Here is an 18,261-nt window from a genome sequence, read left to right as displayed (position 1 = left end):
TATTACAATGAAGGACAATAGTCATATAAAGAGTACATAAAAATACTAAACATCTGATCTAAACTACAACTATTGCTGCTACTGTATTTGTGTATTTGAATATACAGCTCTGGGAAAAAATTGAGACCACTTCAGTTTCTGAATCAGTTTCTTGTATAGGTTTATGTTTGAGTAAAATGAACATTGTTGTTTTATTCTATAAACTATGGACAACATTTCTTCCAAATTACAAATAAAAATATTGCCATTTAGAGCATTTATTTGCAGAAAATGAGAAATGGCTGAACTAACAAAAAAAGATGCAGAGCTTTCAGACCTCAAATAATGCAAAAAAAAAAAAAAGTAAGTTCATATTCATAAAGTTTTAATAGTTCAGAAATAATTAATATTTGGTGGAATAACCCTGGTTTTTAATCACAGTTTTCATGCATCTTGGCATCATGTTCTCCTCCACCAGTCTTACACACTGCTTTTGGATAACTTTATGCTGCTTTACTCCTGGTGCAAAAATTCAAGCAGTTCAGTTTGGTTTGATGGCTTGTGATCATCAATCCTCCTCTTGATTATATTCCAGAGGTTTTCAATTTGGTAAAATCAAAGTAACTCATTATTTTTAAGTGCTCTTTTTTCCCAGAGCTGTATATTTTTCTGCCTAATGTCATTGTTGTCCAATTAAAAGCATGTATATGTATATCTCTGCATATTTCTTTTTTTTTTGTTTAGTTTTCCTGAATGAAACAAAACAAAAAAAATATTTAAAAGCTTGTCTATATCTGAAACAATATTTTATCCAGTTAAAACCATATTTAAGTTTAGTTTGAAGAATGAAAGGATTTTGATGTGAAGCATATTTCATATTAACTGCTTGATTAAAGTTTATTTGATACAGTAGTATTTTTTCCAGAGTGATCTTTGTTACTTTATTCTTATCAGAGTAATAAATGTTGCATGGTCTGTCTTATAAGATGTTGTATGTGTGTGTATATGTATATATGATTTGGCTCATGACTACTACAGTCTGGCAGGGCCTTAGTGTTAATCTGTCCTTCTGCTCTCTGTCCTGAGCTCTGGATTAGGCCCGGCTGCTCAGCATCTGATTAATTGGCCTGGGTCCTGCTGTTTGTAGGCCCAATCCCATTTCACCCCTTGCCCCTACCACTTAACCCCTAGCCCTCTGTTCTCTCTGTTTTCCAGAGAGTATTAAAAAAAATATCCATCACTGATCATTAAACTGTTTTACGTGTTATCACTGTTCTGTGTACAGTCACAGCCTTCACTTCAGATCCCTTAAATAGTCTTTAAATGAGGATTTGTATTTTAAAATAAAAATTCTGTGTATTTTTATTATTTTACAGGCCATTGTGTTTGTCGTTGGTGGAGGCAACTATATAGAATACCAGAATCTTGTTGACTACGCAAAGGTATGATCTTACAGTGCTGAATTACTTTATGCTCATGAATGAAAGTGGTGATTATTTTTTTATTTATTTATCTGTTCATTTATTTATTCTTTTTTTTTTCAGGCAAAACAGGGGAAGAGAGTGCTGTACGGTTGTAGTGAGCTGTTCAGTGCAGCACAGTTCACTAAACAGGTATCTCTCTCTGCCTGTCTTTCTCTCTCCCTCTCTCTATCTGTCTTTCTTTCTACTGCAGTTTCTTATTCTCTTTCACTCTCTCTCTCTCTCTTTCATTATCTCTCTCTCTCTCTATTGTATCTATTTGTTTCTCTGTTGCGCTCTCTTTTTCTTTACCTCTCTTGTTCTCTCTCTCTCTGTCTTTTTATCTCTCTGTGTCTCTGCCTATCCGTCTCTCACTCTCTATCTCTCTTTCATTCTTTGTCTCTCTATCGCTCTCTGATGTTCTCTATTTCATTCTCTATCATTTTTGCTCTCTCTTGTTCTCTTTCTTTCGCTCTCACAATCTCTGTCTATCTGTCTTCTTTCTGTTTCTCTCTCTATCGCTCTCTCTTTTTCTCTCTTGTTTTCCCTATCTCTTTGTCCCTCTCTCTTTCATTCTCTGTCTCTTTCTTTCTATTGCTCTCTCTTGTTCTCCCTCTCTTTCTCTCTCTATCACTCTTTCTTATTCTCCATCATTCACTCTCTTTATCTCACTCGCTGTCTTTCTTTCACTCTCTCTCTCAATTTATCTATCTATGTCCCTCTATCCATCTCTCTTATTCAGGAAAGTTGAGGAAGACGTTGATGTCAGTCAGCTGTAGAGCTTTACTTGTGTGTTTGTGTCACAGTAGACTTGAGGAAGATGGAAAAAAAAACCTAAAATATTTTAAATTCAGGGACTAGAAGCTTTAAAAATGGAGTGTCACTGACTGAGAGCACTGGAATGCTTTTTGCTTTCTGAAGCAAATCTTTCTCAGTGCACTTCGTATTAACAAAGCTGACATCAAGTCATAACGTGTCGGTCCTTCAGTAAATATTTTGCAACAGTTTTGCCCATTTTTGTCCTTACCTGTATTTCTGTTAAATTCACCCCCCTCCTCTTCTCTGATTAGTAAACACTCATCTGGTATCCTGTAAAATAATACTCATGTGTAAAGCGGTAATACACACTGTTGCATTTATTCATTCTGGTTTTATTTGTTAAAGCGTTTATAATTGAATTAGTGTTCAGTAACTGTGGGATATTTGGTGACAGACTCGTTCATATCATTCTCATCTCTCCACAGCTTTCCCAACTGGGCCAGAAGTAGGACACGCCCAGTGTCCCAAATCTCAAGCATTTAAACCTGCAATGAAATCTTCTCCATACACCGCTGTCCTTCTAACAACAGAAATGATGATGTTCTGATATTCCATGTTCTTTATAATCCTTTATAATTCCATGCTCTTTACTTTTATTTAATGAAGTCACTTGGTTAACTCTCTCAACAATAAAGTTTAACAGTCTTACACAAAACCGCTGCCTTGGGTCTGTGCATTCTTTGCCTCTGCCACTGAATTATTTTCCTAGAGTATAGGTTATAATAAATACTGGGGCTGCATGATATATAGTTTAAGCATTGTCATCGTGATGTGCGCATGCGCAATAGTCACATCACAGCACGCTGCAATGTTTTGATTTTTGACACAAGAAGTAGGTACACAGCGCTGTCTCTGTGTCTGTGTGAGTGACCGGCTGCTGCTGCCTGAGAAGCGCGAGCGGTCAGGAGTAAACACGAGGTAACCACATGGCTTCCATCCACATGGTTGGGCACGTGCTTGTAGATGCATGTGTGGAAAGCTGTGCACCTTAGTCCAGCACAGTTTTACAGTGCAGATATTTCCAGTTACAGCTGAATTCACGCTTTTAATCCCAGAAAACGCTCTTAGTTACCTTTTAAAAAAGCCGTTTAAATGCCTGATTAAAGGGACAATTACAGTTGTTTTACTGTTTTCCTCGGGTTTTAAGTGCTCGACTCTGGCTCGGCTCCTGATTGGTCAGGACGCGAGACAGTGCACGGTTGGGGGAGGGGCTGGTGACGTCATGGGCCTTGCATTGTTTAATATTGCGATATATATCGTTGAAAAAAGAACATTTGCAGTGTAAAATTTTTTGAATATCTTGCAGCCCTAATAAATAGGCACAGTTGTTTAACATATTACATATTATTGAGTGTGCTTTTTCTATATGAAAGGAAAGGTTCTTAGCTCTAGCAACATGTTTACATCTTTAGTAGTAGTCAGACTAGCTGAGATCAGAAGAGTCAGAGAGCAGAGCTGAGTAAGTGTATTAAGTGATTTGACGACAGGGATTGACGCTGTCCCAGACCATCTGAATCCTTGATGGGATTAGGAAAGTAGTACATTGTCCTGTTACACTTACGGCACATTTAGTTGCCAATTAAACGCAGGTCTGTCTTTGATCTGATGCATGTGTGGCCAGACCTTCATCATCACCATCACCGACAGCAAGCGTGTGAAGCTCAGCGCAGAGGAAACTTGAACCTGGAATTTAATTTAAAAAGTTTAGAATTCAACCTTTATTTTAACTGGAATATGAATTCTCACGATTTCTCAAATGTCACAAAATATCGTGTTCCAGAGGGAGGAGAGACGGCCATTGGTGTCTATTTGGTTTTTCTGGGTAATTTTGCATCTTTATAAGATTTACAACATGATTATTATAATGCATTCTTGTTTCTAATTTGTTTAACCGTAATTTTCCCAAAATGGGTTTCTTTGAAAAAATGGAGGATACTTTAATATTCGTTTTTTTCTCATTTAATAGGCTGGCTCTCTTGGATTGGAAATGGAATTGTGATATTACTTTTGACCAAACAGTGGAAATCTCTTGAAGCACAGGACTTCTTAACACTTAATCTTGCAGTGTCTGATGCTAGTATTGCCATTTTTGGGTATTCTCGCGGAATCCTTGAAGTTTTTGATGTGTTGAAGGATGAGGGGTACCTCATACGGACCTTCTGGACTTGTAAGGTAAACAGTATTTATTTTTTTACTACATATTTGTTTTGTGTAAGTGACTTCCTGTTAGAAATGCACCATACATTTGGCAATATATATGGCTGAATAAATGAAGAAAGAGAATCATTTGTGAGGTTATTAGGCAATTACAGATAAGTGTTAGGCCTTAACCGTACCTTCTGTATCTAATATATTCTTCAGTTATTCTGAACAATGACTCATTAATTATTTTAAGTCAGACGTAAATTAACTGTATTAAAGCATTTAGCATCACTTATGATGCTTTTTACCAGTTTACTACTGAAAGAGACATTGAGCCCTCTTTGCATCTCATCCCACATAAACAGCTCTAGAAAAAAATAAGAGAGCACTTAAAAATGATGAGTTTCTCTGATTTTACCAAATTGAAAACCTCTGGAATATAATCAAGAGGAAGATGGATGATCACAAACCATCAAACCACCAAACTGAACTGCTTGAATTTTTGCACCAGGAGTAAAGCAGCATAAAGTTATCCAAAAGCAGTGTGTAAGACTGGTGGAGGAGAACATGATGCCAAGATGCATGAAAACTGTGATTAAAAACCAGTTATTTTATCAAATATGGATTTCTGAACTCTTAAAACTTTATGAATATGAGCTTGATTTATTTGCATTATTTAAGGTCTGAAAGCTCTGCATCTTTTCTCATTTGGGAGAAATGTTGTCTGTAGTTTATAGAATAAAACAACAATGTTAATTTTACTCAAACATAAACCTATAAATAGCAAAATCAAAGAAACTGATTCAGAAACAGAAGTGGTATCTTATTTTTTCCAGAGCTGTATAATTTTATTTAAAATAATTTTAAATTGCAGTATTGTAGTTTTCGTTTGAAACACAAGGTAAAAAGAAACTAAGGCTATTTAAAAAACATATCAAAAATCTGCAAAAAATAAAAACTGTGTTCGTTATTTGGCCTTCAGTCAAAAATCTTAATTTTGGTGCATCCTTACTTTTCAGAACTTTCTCAGAAGAATAAAATACATATTTTATAATGATCTATTAATATTTCTATGTTATAGACAAAGTCTGTGGCTCCTCGCAAATGAAAGTTGAAGACTTTGCAACCTCCTAACTCTTTTATAATAAATTACTTAGGAAATAGCTATCAGTGTAATCAATTTTATAATAAAAAAATATATATGTAGCTTTTATATAACTTCTATTCAACAAGTCTGACCCTTCTGCTCCACAATCTGATTAGCATTTCATAGATTTTGGTGCTCCACGCTGACAGGTGGTGCTGTGAGGGGAGGGGTGGAGCCGTGGCTCTATCATTTGAGCTGGTTCCAGCGCTCAGGCATGTGCGCAGTTATCCTCTAATCTCTCTGGCTTGCTGTTCGGGGGGCTGGTTAGTGGGTGATGACACATGTTAGGGCAATTACAGCCTCATGCTGGCAGAGGAAAGGCGAAAAAAATGGAGCTGCATGAAATGTTGTACCTTGGCCAGGTGGACGGGTTCTTGATCCTGCTCTTTGGCCTCATCAGCATCAACACGTTGACGGCCATCAGCATCATCCGCTACATCAAAGGGTGCCAGCCTCAGCACGGTATGCCCAAGCTCTGCCAAGCCCACAGACTCCGCAGTTTTGAGTTCCCACCACTTAGCCCAGGTGCTCAGGGGGCCTGGGGTCAATAAGGGCTATGTTGGATCCTCCCCGGTAGATAGCACACATCTCTCCATCGCATCTCTGCCCCTCCTCCCTCCTCCTTGCCTGTCCTTTTGATAGTAGGTACTTAACCCTGCCCGTTTGTCCTGCTTAAACCTTCTCCTCACTTCGCAGACGTGACCGAATTTCCTTCTCCTTTTGTGGTCAACAGTTAGACTGAATTTCCCTCAACCCAAAAACTCCTGCAGGAGCTAAGTCTCTGATAAATTGGTGGATATGTTTTTCAGACTCGTGTAAATATCAGATCTTATTTGGCTGTACAAATGCTACATAAATCAGCGTACACTGGAGAGCAGCCTCGCTGATGCAAGTGTTTGGTCTTGTCCTTCAGCTCATCACATCAACAAGCGTAAGGTTGGCCTTGTCATTGCTGCTGTCTGGCTTTTCTCTTTGTTCTGGGCTGGAGCGCCACTCCTGGGCTGGGGCAGCTATAGAGGTATGGTCTGGTTTAATCAGTGTGATCACTTTAGTTTACTTTAGTTTAATCTTAGTGAAAGTAGTAGAGACTAGAGAGCACATGAGTGGATCACTGATATTCACTCTGTCATGGTACCCCAGTGTCCAACACTGTTAAATTCTCTGCATTAATTGGGAGGCTAGAACTATGCATTGCACGCACTCAGAGGAAAGTGCAGCGACTCAGTTCTAATACATCAGCTCACAGACGCAGCCTTGTGCTGATTAAAATCACCCTAGGACTGATGAGGGGTAATAGAGTCATCTACTGTACTACCCACCCAGAGAGAGCAAGACCAATTGTGCTCTCTCTGGGCTCTGGCTGCTGATGGCAAGCTACATGACTGGGGCTCAAACCAGTAGCAGCATTTAGCCCACTGGACCACTTGGGAGTCCAAAAGTACATCTTTTACTTACGTTTATTCTTACCCAAACTATGATCAAAAGGCTCTGGAGGTATTCCTTATTATAAAAAAAAGATGTGGAAATGTAGACAGTGATTGTAGAGAAGTCCAACATAGATAAAGACGTGCAGTAAGGTTGACTTTGTTTTTGTTTTTGTGTGTGTGTGTGTAGCCCGCAGATATGGCACGTGTGAAATTGACTGGGCCCAGGCCAGGTTCTCGGTGGCAGTCAAGCTTTACGTCATCAGCATTTTCTTCTTCAACTTCTTCGTGCCGATGTCGGTCATAGTGTTCACGTACGTGTCCATCATCCGCATGGTCAACTTCAGCCACAAGACCAGCAGAGGAGGAGATGTGAGCGAGAGGCAAAGGAAGATGGAGCGCAGCATAACACGGGTAAAAGAGATTTTCCGAAAGCGTTCAGCCAGATCTCTCCAGGTCTCTGGCCCTGGAATCACCTCATCATTTAGTTTTGTTTACCAAACTTTATGCAAAAATCTTCTCTCCCAGCGTTATTTCTTTATTTTGCTTCCTCTTGTGGACGTGAACTTCACTGATTAATTCCATCCCTTGTAGGTGTCCCTCTTTCTGTGTGCAGCCTTCCTGTTGGCCTGGTCCCCGTACGCAGTTATCTCCATGTGGTCCGCCTGGGGTTACCAAGTACCCCCGCTCAACGGTATCCTGGCTAGCCTCTTTGCCAAGTCAGCAAGTTTCTACAATCCTTTCATTTACGTTGGCATGAGCTCCAAGTTCCGGAAGGATCTGAAGGCTCTGTTCCCTTGCATGAGACCTGGCGCAGCTCAGAGCGCCACCCCACGACTGCCACTGGTGGCCCAGCCTGACGACGTGCAGCTCCGTCCAGAGAACTTCAAGGAGGATGAAGAAAACCCAGACTCTGGGGTGGAGATGAGCCATAATGAAAGTACCAGCGACAGCGCTCAGGAGGGCAAACAGGAGAACCCACCTCAGGAGGACGTGCAGAATTGTCCCTTAACTAGGCCAGGGGACAAGAGTGTCCCTTCACAAGCATTCCTGAGAAAGTCCAGCGACTCGGGAAGACTGTAAAAGACTTTGCACACCTTTAACCCGTGTGTGTGTGTTGTTTGTTTTAGCTTGAAGCATAAATGTAGATGTCGTAGATTTATTTTACATTTATATTTGTACATACTCACTGCCTTTATACATATGAGGGTTTTAATTATATAAAAATGTGCATTAATGATAATAAAACATCTGCTTCGAGTCCATTCTGTGATCCAAGGATACAAAATCCCACACAGGCCTTGACGGACATTAGCAGTAGGTGTCCAACTATCCAAAGCTTTGCTAGTTAAACAATCTGTGCTGTCCTTTGCAGTAAGCTGAGCCTTATTACACGGATGGCCGCTAGACAGATAAACCTTAGCAGGTGTGTATAACCTGGACGCCTGCCTATATTCTGCTTCAGCTCCCACTCTAAGATATTAGGCCTGGTGTGGGAGCAGTATATTCCTTCTATATACTCATTACAAAGGAACGTTGTGTAAATGCTGTAAATGCAATAAAGTTTTATAACTACATACTGTGAGCCTGGCAGTATATTAATAGTAATATGTATACAGCTCTGGGAAAAAAAATCACTTAAGAGCACCTGAAATTTAGGATTTGATTTAGGATTGATTTTACCAAATTGAAAACCTCTGGAATATAATCAAGAGGAAGATGGATTATCAAAAGCCATCAAACCACCAAACTGAACTGCTTGAAATTTTGCACCAGGGGTAAAGGCGTAAAGTTATCCAAAAGCAGTGTGTAAGACTGGTGGAGTAAGACTGGTGTGATTAAAATCCAGGGTTATTCCACCAAATATTGATTAAACCTTAAACCTTTATAAATATTAACTTGTTTTCTTTGCATTATTTGAGGTCTGAAAGCTCTCATTTTCTGCAAATAAATGCTCAAAATGACTTTTTTTTTTTAATTTAGGAGAAATGTTTCAGTAGTTTATAGAATAAAACAACAATGTTCATTTTACTCAAATGTATACCTATAAATAGCAAAATCAGAGAAACTGATTCAGAAACTGTAGTGGTCTCTTATTTTCAAAGCTGTATATATAAACAGTCATGGCCGAAAGTGTTGACACCCCTTAAATTTTGCGACCCAAATAAACCTCAGATTTTATGACGCCATACTCAGGAGAAGGGGATAGTCTGGTTCTAGTTCTAGACCTTGGCAAAAGGAGCTACACCTTCCAATAACTTGTATGTGTGTACGAACAACTGTAGCTCCTGGAATCTGCTGCTGTTTAGAAATGGCTCCAAGAGACATTCCTGACTCCTAAAATCTATGAGCACTCTGTCTGTATAATTCTGATCATGTGTTGATTTTGGAAAACGCTCAAAAATGTTAAACCTGTGCATCATATTTTTTCTCTATAAAAGGTGTATGTTCTACACTCGGGCTGGCTCAGAGCAAGTAAACAAATCATTATAAGCCCACATGCTTTGGGTTAGATGGTTAGATGCAAGAGGAAAGTCTTTTATAAATTCCAGTTCTCAAAGTGAAAAAACTTAAATTAAATTAAATAAACCAAAATATTTACAACTATAGGTACTGTGTGTAAGTTGTTTAACAAAACAAATTACTAGTGATGACAAACTTGAAACTCTGATTTTAACTAAATAAATAAATTTGAAATCGATCCAGTTACTTAAACCAAAAGGTTGCCTCCCAAAAAAGAAGCACCCAACAAAGTTTGCAGAAGTGAATACCTTCTGAAAAATACATTTTGATACACTTTAAAGTCCGTATTAAAAAGAAAAAATCCAAGTGACTGTCCCAAAACAGGTTTCAAATAGTTCCAATCTTTTTTAGCGCATTGTAGATTAGTTAGTTAAAATAGTTCCTCAAACATTAATTATTATACTTAAATTCTAATTACAGTTTTCTTTTCCAAACTAAGCAGTCTAAAGTGCTGCCACTATGATCAGGAGATCGTTGATTCAAATCTTGTTCATCCATCTTGCCATCAGCTGCCGGAGCCCTGAGAGAGCACAATTGGTCTTGCTCTCTCTGGGTGGGTACAGTACAGTAGATGGCACTCTTTCCCCTCATCACTCCTAGGGTGATGTTGATCAGCACAAGGCTGCGTCTGTGAGCTGATGTATCAGAACCGAGTCGCTGCACTTTCCTCCGACCGTTAGCGCTGTGATGCTACTCGGTAATGCTACAGCATCAGCAGCAGCAGCAGTTGAAAAAGAGGTGGAGTCTGACTTCACATGTGTTGGAGGAGGCGTGTACTAGGCTTCACCCTCCTGGTGTTGGGTCATCACTAGTGAGAGGGGGAGTTCTAATGAGTGGTAATTGGCCTTGAAATAAATAAAAAATATAAATACAACTTTCTTTTTCTGCAGGTTTTACTCTCCTGTTGATGGTTAAATGTTTAAGCCACAAACAGATTATCAATTAATTCATAAATTATGATTATTTTAACCAGCATATGTCCCTTTTAAATCCCAATGTCCATGTTTAGAGAAAATGTCAGTGAATGGCACTGTCACACACTTGGTAAAAACATAACAAAATCTGACAGAATTTTGGTTAACTGGCAATGCTATAAACACTATAGGTTTTAAATGCACAAAATGTTAAATATGAATAGCAGTTCCATGTTTCATTATTTATTAGCTAAAAGAGTGTTATTATTCAAAATATCAGTTATTTAAATAGAGTTTATTAAATATTTTATCATTTCTTGCATGCTATGTAAAACTGTTACAAAGAACTACAAAAAGTTCTACATTAAATATAAAGCTTTGAACTGCCCTAAATGTAGAAAATGTACAGTAGCTTTAAACCTTTTAAAGTTTTTTTTTGTGCAGTTGGAGGTTGGATTTTGTTCAGTGGTTCTGACAGCAGCATTAATGAGAGGGCAGTGTTGTAAGAACCGAGCCCTCAGTGACCCTCTCGTGTTAATGTGGGAAATGTCCTTCCTGTGCCCTGTGCTGAAGATTGTGGGAAACTGCACTGCTAAAAGTACTGAAGCACAACACACAGATTATCCAATCAAAAATATTCGATAAGATAATGTTATACAGTAGGTTTTACTAATTATTAGGTGGCTGTTTAATGCAGACCAAAAAGAAAGTAAATGTAAAAAAAAATAGTAAACATTTATAGAGAACACTTATTGATGAAGCAAAAAATACAGCCAGATTTTTGCCAGTCTCAGCATGCAGATACGTAAAGGTGCTTGCACACTGCATGAGGTAGTGAATGATATTAAAGTGGCAGTCTGATTGGAGAAGAATATGGATGAAATATTGTGTTTAACGGTACCAGTGTGCTGGAACCCCCATCCCTGCTAAGCCTAATGTATTCATTCTAAAATGTCAGGTAGCTTTACGTATTTACGTCACACGTACAGCCTCTAAATGAGGATCCGGCTTAGTTTTACTGAACGAGAGCGACTGGTGGAGCAATGGAGACTTCAGAAGGGGAACTCAGAGCTCAGTAGCTCATTCACCCACAGTAAAACCAAAGACAGATAACAAATCTACAGAGGCTATAGTGACTCAAAATTACAAAACACTGGTAGCAGAGGTGACGAGTTTTAGAAAACTTTGCCTATTATCAGCAGGCGAAGTTCAGCATCAACCAAATTGAAAACCTCTGGAATACAATCAAGAGGAAGATGGATGATCACAAGCCATCAAACCAAACTGAAGTGATAAAATTTTTGCAGCAGGAGTAAAGGCATAAAGTTATCCAAAAGCAGTGTGTATGACTAGTGGAGGAGAACATGGTTACCAGGGTTATTCCACCAAATATTAATTTCTGAACTCTTAAAACTTTATGAATATAAACTTATTTTCTTTGCATTATTTGAGGTCTGAAAGCTCTGCATCTTTTTTTGTTATTTCAGACATTTCTCATTTTCTGCAAATAACAATGACAATATTTTTATTTGGATTTTGGGAGAAATGTTGTCTGTAGTTTATAGAATAAAACAACTTAAGCATATACCTATAAATAGCAAAATCAGATAAACTGATTCAGAAAGTGAAGTAGGCTCTTAATTTATCCAGAGCTGTATTTATATATTGTGTCAAAAAAACTCGGCCTGCCAAAGTGAGTTGGGAATGCTTTATAGTTCGGAACAGAACAGAACAAATGTATCATGTGTGAATAATCCTTTAAGACATTAATTGGGGTGATGACATGTCTCGCAGAATTTCTCTGAGCTTATTTTAGAGGTGAGTCATTAAATCCATTGTGACATTATTGTTCAGAAGTTCTTACGTAACACAGTCCTGAAAAATAACATCGCGTACCGAATTTATCTAGTGTGTCCACTGCAGGTAAGCAGCTGGACATTTCATCGGCCATAATGAAGGAGGACAGGCGTACGGTAACAAATTAGGCCTCCACCAATGACAAATTGAAGAGGGGCTGTCAAACGCCTGGTACACAAAAACACCAAGTACCAAGTGCAAATCAGCGAAATCTCTCCAGAGCTAGATCCTAAATAAAGCTCAGATTTTTAGAGACGGAATACGTATGCTTCAGACTTCTGTCCTCACACAATAGGAGGGGGTTTATTTTTATGGCTTTGCTTGCATGTGGGACATAGCATATGCAGCACTCTCATCCAGAAAAGCAGACACAATATCTAAACTCTTTTATGGTAATGGTGAAATACAGTATATCCTGGCTAATGCTCGTGATGCAGAGTGAAATGTAACTTTTATTTTGGGAAAATAGATTCCTCATCCTTGCAGACAAATCTGGGCTCCAGTCTATAGCGCATTAGCCAGGGCTAATATTTGTATAGGTGAAGACGGCTGCCTAAATGAGACATCCATCGAAGTGTTGGATGGCTAGTGCTATTTATATGGAGTGGAGCGGTAGTTCCTGCATTCCTTCGCAGAAAGTCGTGGACTCCCATGAAGTCTCACATTGTGCAACATGTGACGGTGCTGCTTGATCAGGGGCCGAAACAAGTGTGTCACATCTTTTTAAATTCAGCCTGTACAATCACCTGGCCAATCACACACACAGCTCACAGGCTTCAGCCTCAAACCAATTTCTTCATATGACCATCACCTGCCTCAGAGCACAATTACATAAAGCCATTAAATAACCTTGGGATTACACACACTTCCTAGGACATTGTGACGTAATTCATTACTTCACTAGGGGAAATCACCAAAAGTTCATGTAAGTGAAAAATGTGCAAGAATGTAAAAAATGTATGTTTTTGTTGTAGACATCACAACAACTGCTTCCTATTTGCACCAATGTAGGGGTTTGGTTCACGTTTAGCTAATAATATACAAGAGGGAGTGTTATAACCTGTAATACTGACCCTGCTGATCAAAGGCATCGTGCCTACGACCGACTGCAGCACAGCAGTGTATCATTACGATTATACCACAGTTCCATTATCACTGTTTATTGAAATATGAACTAGAAAATACGATCTGTTTGTTAAAATAAAATAGTTAAAATAGTTCCATTGCTGCTCTGTTTGTAGCTGTGCTGTTTGGCTTGTAAGCGCTGCATCGTTGCTAGGTTACCTGTATGTGGCGGAGTAATACATGGAGATCTTCGGTTACAGTGCATTACCAGCTGATAACGGCACTCATAGAACGCCTCTCTTCCAACCACACTGCAGGATCGGAACTAACTGTGGTGTAATTCATATTATACTGACACACCAAAAGTCAAAATTACTGAGGTAGCAGTATGTAAACTGATCACGAAGGTCTAATCCCATTTCTCTATTGTACCACTATCTTTTCTTTTCAACTAGAAACCTTCTCCTTTGGAACTGAGTTATAAAAGAAAGGGGTGAAATACTACTCCTTTTGATTTTGTGCCAATGAACCATAAATAAGTAGCACTGCTTCACTACCAGGCTACTAGAGGTGGTCCGCGGGCGGGCTGACATGATAATAGCATTGGAGGACTAAAGTTCAGCAACCTAGCTGCTGCTGTTTACCTAGCTGACATTGTATGTCTTCAGAAAGGGGGCAAGTAGTGCAGCAATTAATTAAAGTGGAACAGGAAAGTTAGCTAGCTAGCTGACAAGATGTGCCGCCATCTTGCCAGTGATTTCTCATGGCCCTCTGTTTTTTAGTGTGTCTCTGAAAAATCTCAGTTGGAAGTGTCATGTAGCAATAACACTTCCCTCTACCCCTCCAGCCTAACAAAAATCAAGACACCCTACCCCTAGGTGCAAAACAGAGAGGTTGGGCTAAGTGGTAGGGCCAAGGAGCGAAGGCTTGGGAACACCCAAACCTTGATAAGATATAAAAGGGTCAAGACTGGCCAATGTGCTCATGACAAGGCAAAGTGAATTATTTGAATTGGAGTAAGGCCTGATAATGGGTTCCTGATGGATGGGACATTGCATTTCAATGCGTACAGCACATTGGGTAGTAGTGATCGTGACCAGCAGCATCTGGCTTGAACTGTGCATGTGTAAACAGTAAATTAATCTGTTTAAATAACATCCACAATGGAGGTGGCCACTAACACATATCCAGCAGGTCTGTGCACCTACTTTAGCCTTCATGGAATGTAGCAAATGTAGTCATGGGATATGATACTAGTCCTATGTCCCATATGGTGTGTCAGTATGAATAAACATAAAAAAATAACCCATGCCGTGAATAAAACACTTGTACTATTGTACATTTGAGCTGTGGGACAAAAAAAAAACTGCAAAAGAAAAAGCCTCCCAGGAGCTTTTGGAGCATTTGGAACATATTGGTCTGAAAATATGAACTAATCATGCAATTTAATCAAAATTATAACAAAGTAAAAAAAAATTACATTATGCCAAAATAATTATGCATTGTTTCTGCAACTCAGTTTCTTCTAAACCCTGCTGAATATCTTTGTTTCTCATTTATTAATAATTATCCTTTAAGGCAGGAGCTGAATAGAATAATCATGGTTTATCCCATCATATTAGACATCTTACTCGCTTAAATGCAACTCATAATGGAAGGTTTAAGGGATAAGCATGAAGGAAAGACTTATCTTAATGACGGTTGACGACAAATACAGCTCCCAGCAGAAAAGACCAAAAGAAAAGACCACCCCACGGCAAAGTTAGAAGTAAAGCCCAGCAAGCCTCGTGTGCCAACCCACCCCGTGCCAGTCCAGAGTTTTGTAACACAGTCAATTAACTGTGGGAGTCTGGACAGAAAGTAGCTTTTGGTCAAGCTTACGTTCATAAAAAAAAAGTACAATCATCTCACCAAACATTTCATATGATCCCAGCGTACCACACACAGTTCACACTCTGCCGTCACAGCCCTCACAAGAAATGTGCTGTCGCAGACCACTTTAGCCCAGACTCTCTGTGCTGTGAAATATTCATTAATTGAGAAACTGGGAGGCTTCCCGGCCGTTACAATGAACAGTTGTTCTATGCAGGCCATAACAGATGGATCAGGTGTCGTTCTTTGAGTGCTCTTCTTCTGTCTCTCTGAATAAGAACTTTGTTGAGTGCCACATTCCCATATGAACTTCCTCCGCTCTTAATCAGTACATGCCAGCAAGCTGGGAGATGCCATAGTAAACAGAGCCTATCATTTTACACTCTAAACTTGGAAATTTCCACTTGATAAGACCAACCATATTACACCATATTCACACTTTAAAATATAACATACATACCACCAAAAAAAAAAAAACAGCCTTTACTAGTTATGTCTTTTCTGAGTTAGGAGTAGGTATGTCTCAGAAATTACATTATTAATATATATACTATAGACTCAATCAATTTATTTTTTGCTGATTTCAATATCACCTATTGTTTTAACTTAGTGAGGAGATCTTAGTGAGGAGATCTCAATAACATGAATGATGTTGATATTCTGATATGTTGATTTCATTTAAAACAGGGATATGTTTTATTTCTGTTTTATTTTTTGAGGATAATCAAATATATACATTCTATATTTTAGTTCCAGTATCCAGTTCCAGTATTAATTAAATGTTTTTTTTGTTTTTTAAAGGGTGTAACAACATTATTATGCTATTAAATCATGCTATCAGTGGTCTTATCATAATACGGTCTTAAAATGTGAAAACAAGATGAAAAGATACAATTTATTGTCAAAAACTGTCCAAAAAAGTAATATCTTGCCTAGTTTGGAGCTGAAATTAGTGTGATATTTGTGAAATGTCTTCCATTGTGGAATGATCTAAAATCAGATTGAGGTAAAATAAAATAGTGTCCTCTTTAGTGTTTCATTGATTAAAGTTAGTGAAAACAAATAATTCTCAGGAGAAACACAAAAACATAAAATTATTGTTAGAAACAATAGTTGAAATAAAAGAAGACAGTACTTGTAATTATAGGGCAGCCTTCAAAATAAAGTTGCCAAATGCTTTAGATCTTTCAAACCCTAAAACTGCCCAAAGAACATTCTGTTCCAAATTCAAGTGTGTTAAATAGTGTTATAAAATCTGTGAATTCAAGTTAAGTTATTAAATATGTTTTTATTTAGTATTTACTACATTAGTGCTGCTGACTTTTCTAGTCCAATTAATTTTGAAGCAAAAACAATTACAGCTCTAGACAAATAATAATGTAATAGTTAAATAATTGCAAATAAATATTTACAAATACAGTTACTTGCATGCAAACATTGGTCAATTTAAAGGTAAACAGTGGAATTGAAGAAGAAACTAAACCAGCATGAGCATAAACTTTAAATGTCACTATATACTGGAGGACAGCATTTTTAATTTCTAAAATTTTTTAAATACTCATTTCAACAAGCTTCAGGTTGTTTGCTCTTCAAATAGACCAGTAACTATTTATTTATTTCATTAGTTAGTCAGTTTAGTTTTAAGTATTTGTTAAATTAAAGTGCCAGTTATTTCCACTGACCGTTTTACACCATTACTGCTCCACACTGCTCTTATTGGGACTTGAATGGGGGTCTCTGTATTAAAGAGCAGCTTTATAAACGTGCAGAACACCTACATAAATAATAAACCTTTACCTGACAACTGATATAACCTGTTATAAAGGCTTTTTTCAACAAGCTTCAGTTGTGACAAATATGTTATAATTTTGCATCAGACATTGCTGTAATAAGCCTTTCTAAAGGTTTATGTACATTTATTGCACTTGTCATGAAATACTTATATACTGGTGTTGTGTAGTCCTATGAACTCCACCACTTTACCCACCACATAAACAGCAGCAGTGATAGCACTGTGCAGTGGTGTTCATGGTTAGAATCAGAACTTGCTTTGTATTGCATTATATTTGCATTAACTGAATATTTTGTTGGCACTGACACAGCAGGTCAGGAACCAAAGCAAACACTAACACACACACACACACACACACACACACACACACACACACACACACACACACACACATGCGCCGGCTGGAAGTGTGAGTAGCCGCAGGGTCAACGGCCTTAATGAAGAAGCGTGGATGTGGTGTTGTGTGCAGGACATGGAGGCAGGCCAGACTGTTCAAGGCCAGAGGATCAAAGCTTTACCTTGGTGGTATATTCTTGCAGTGTAAATAACCTTGCTGCTGGAGAAAAAAACAAATCTGATCCCTCAATAACTCCAAATACCCTGTAAACTAATCCTCTGTCTCTCTCTCTCTCCCTCTCTGTCTTAATAATGTACTTTGCATCTATTCAAGCGCATTATTTTGCAGGTTTTGTTTATTTATTACAGATTATTTGTTTATTATAGAACGGAACTCTTTTCTCATGTGCATTTCTAAGAGAAAATCATTTTTCATTTAGATACTCAAGATAAAGTTAAATATACAAAAATCAAACTTTTATAAGCTTTTGACAATTAATCAAGTAGCTGCATGATTTGACTTTGATTATATGCAAAGATTATTATTATACAGAATTATTAAACTGCAGTGCCAATGAGCAAACTTGCATTCCTCAACTTAAAATAGAAAAAAGTATCTGAATTGGTTAAACACTATAGGTATGCACCAAATCTGCAGCTGAATAAGAGAAAAGACTGATTAATTGCTACTGAACAATAAAGTTTTTTGAAAATCAAGACGAAATACATTATTTAATTTTATGCAATGGTGAAAAAAGTGGGAAAATTAATCTAAACCTAAAATTAACTGTGTGTTATTCAGACTTTAACAAAATGTCTCATTTTCTGCAGTTCTGGTTTCGGCTAAAATTCTTAATTTTGTGCATCCCTTCAATAAAAACTTCAATCTCTATCTCTGCTGCACATGTTAAATCTCTAGCGTAGTGGAGTT

The 18,261-nt window shown here is 38.0% G+C and overlaps 2 protein-coding genes across 2 annotated transcripts in view; both read left to right on the top strand.

Moving 5' to 3' along the window:
- The window catches only part of scfd1 (sec1 family domain containing 1), a 28,192-nt gene extending 25,279 nt beyond the window's left edge, over positions 1-2,913 (top strand). The window contains exons 23-25 of the mRNA XM_022672610.2: positions 1,356-1,421; positions 1,524-1,592; positions 2,684-2,913. Of these exons, the coding sequence (XP_022528331.1) occupies positions 1,356-1,421; positions 1,524-1,592; positions 2,684-2,707 (159 nt within the window). The 3' untranslated portion in view covers positions 2,708-2,913. The remainder of the gene's footprint in view (positions 1-1,355; positions 1,422-1,523; positions 1,593-2,683) is intronic.
- Positions 2,914-3,992: 1,079 nt separating this feature from the next.
- opn6b (opsin 6, group member b) lies at positions 3,993-8,629 on the top strand. Its single transcript, XM_022672611.2, has 6 exons — positions 3,993-4,080; positions 4,225-4,430; positions 5,910-6,009; positions 6,461-6,565; positions 7,162-7,385; positions 7,566-8,629. Exons 1-6 carry the CDS (start codon positions 3,993-3,995, stop codon positions 8,052-8,054), a joined length of 1,212 nt encoding a protein of 403 aa, XP_022528332.2. The 3' UTR covers positions 8,055-8,629.
- Positions 8,630-18,261: the final 9,632 nt, after the last annotated feature.

Source organism: Astyanax mexicanus, chromosome 14 (assembly GCF_023375975.1).
Source record: "Astyanax mexicanus isolate ESR-SI-001 chromosome 14, AstMex3_surface, whole genome shotgun sequence".
Classification (NCBI taxonomy): Eukaryota; Metazoa; Chordata; class Actinopteri; order Characiformes; family Acestrorhamphidae; genus Astyanax; species Astyanax mexicanus.
This window is presented reverse-complemented; position numbering and strand designations above follow the sequence as displayed.

Bases quoted from the DNA above. Each gene is read 5' to 3' on its own strand.
- opn6b (XM_022672611.2), top strand. From the start codon at position 3,993: ATGAATTCTCACGATTTCTCAAATGTCACAAAATATCGTGTTCCAGAG. The intron at 4,081-4,224 runs GTAATTTTGCAT...CTCATTTAATAG, and splicing joins TGTCTATTTGGTTTTTCTGG to GCTGGCTCTCTTGGATTGGA. The intron at 4,431-5,909 runs GTAAACAGTATT...TACCTTGGCCAG, and splicing joins GGACCTTCTGGACTTGTAAG to GTGGACGGGTTCTTGATCCT.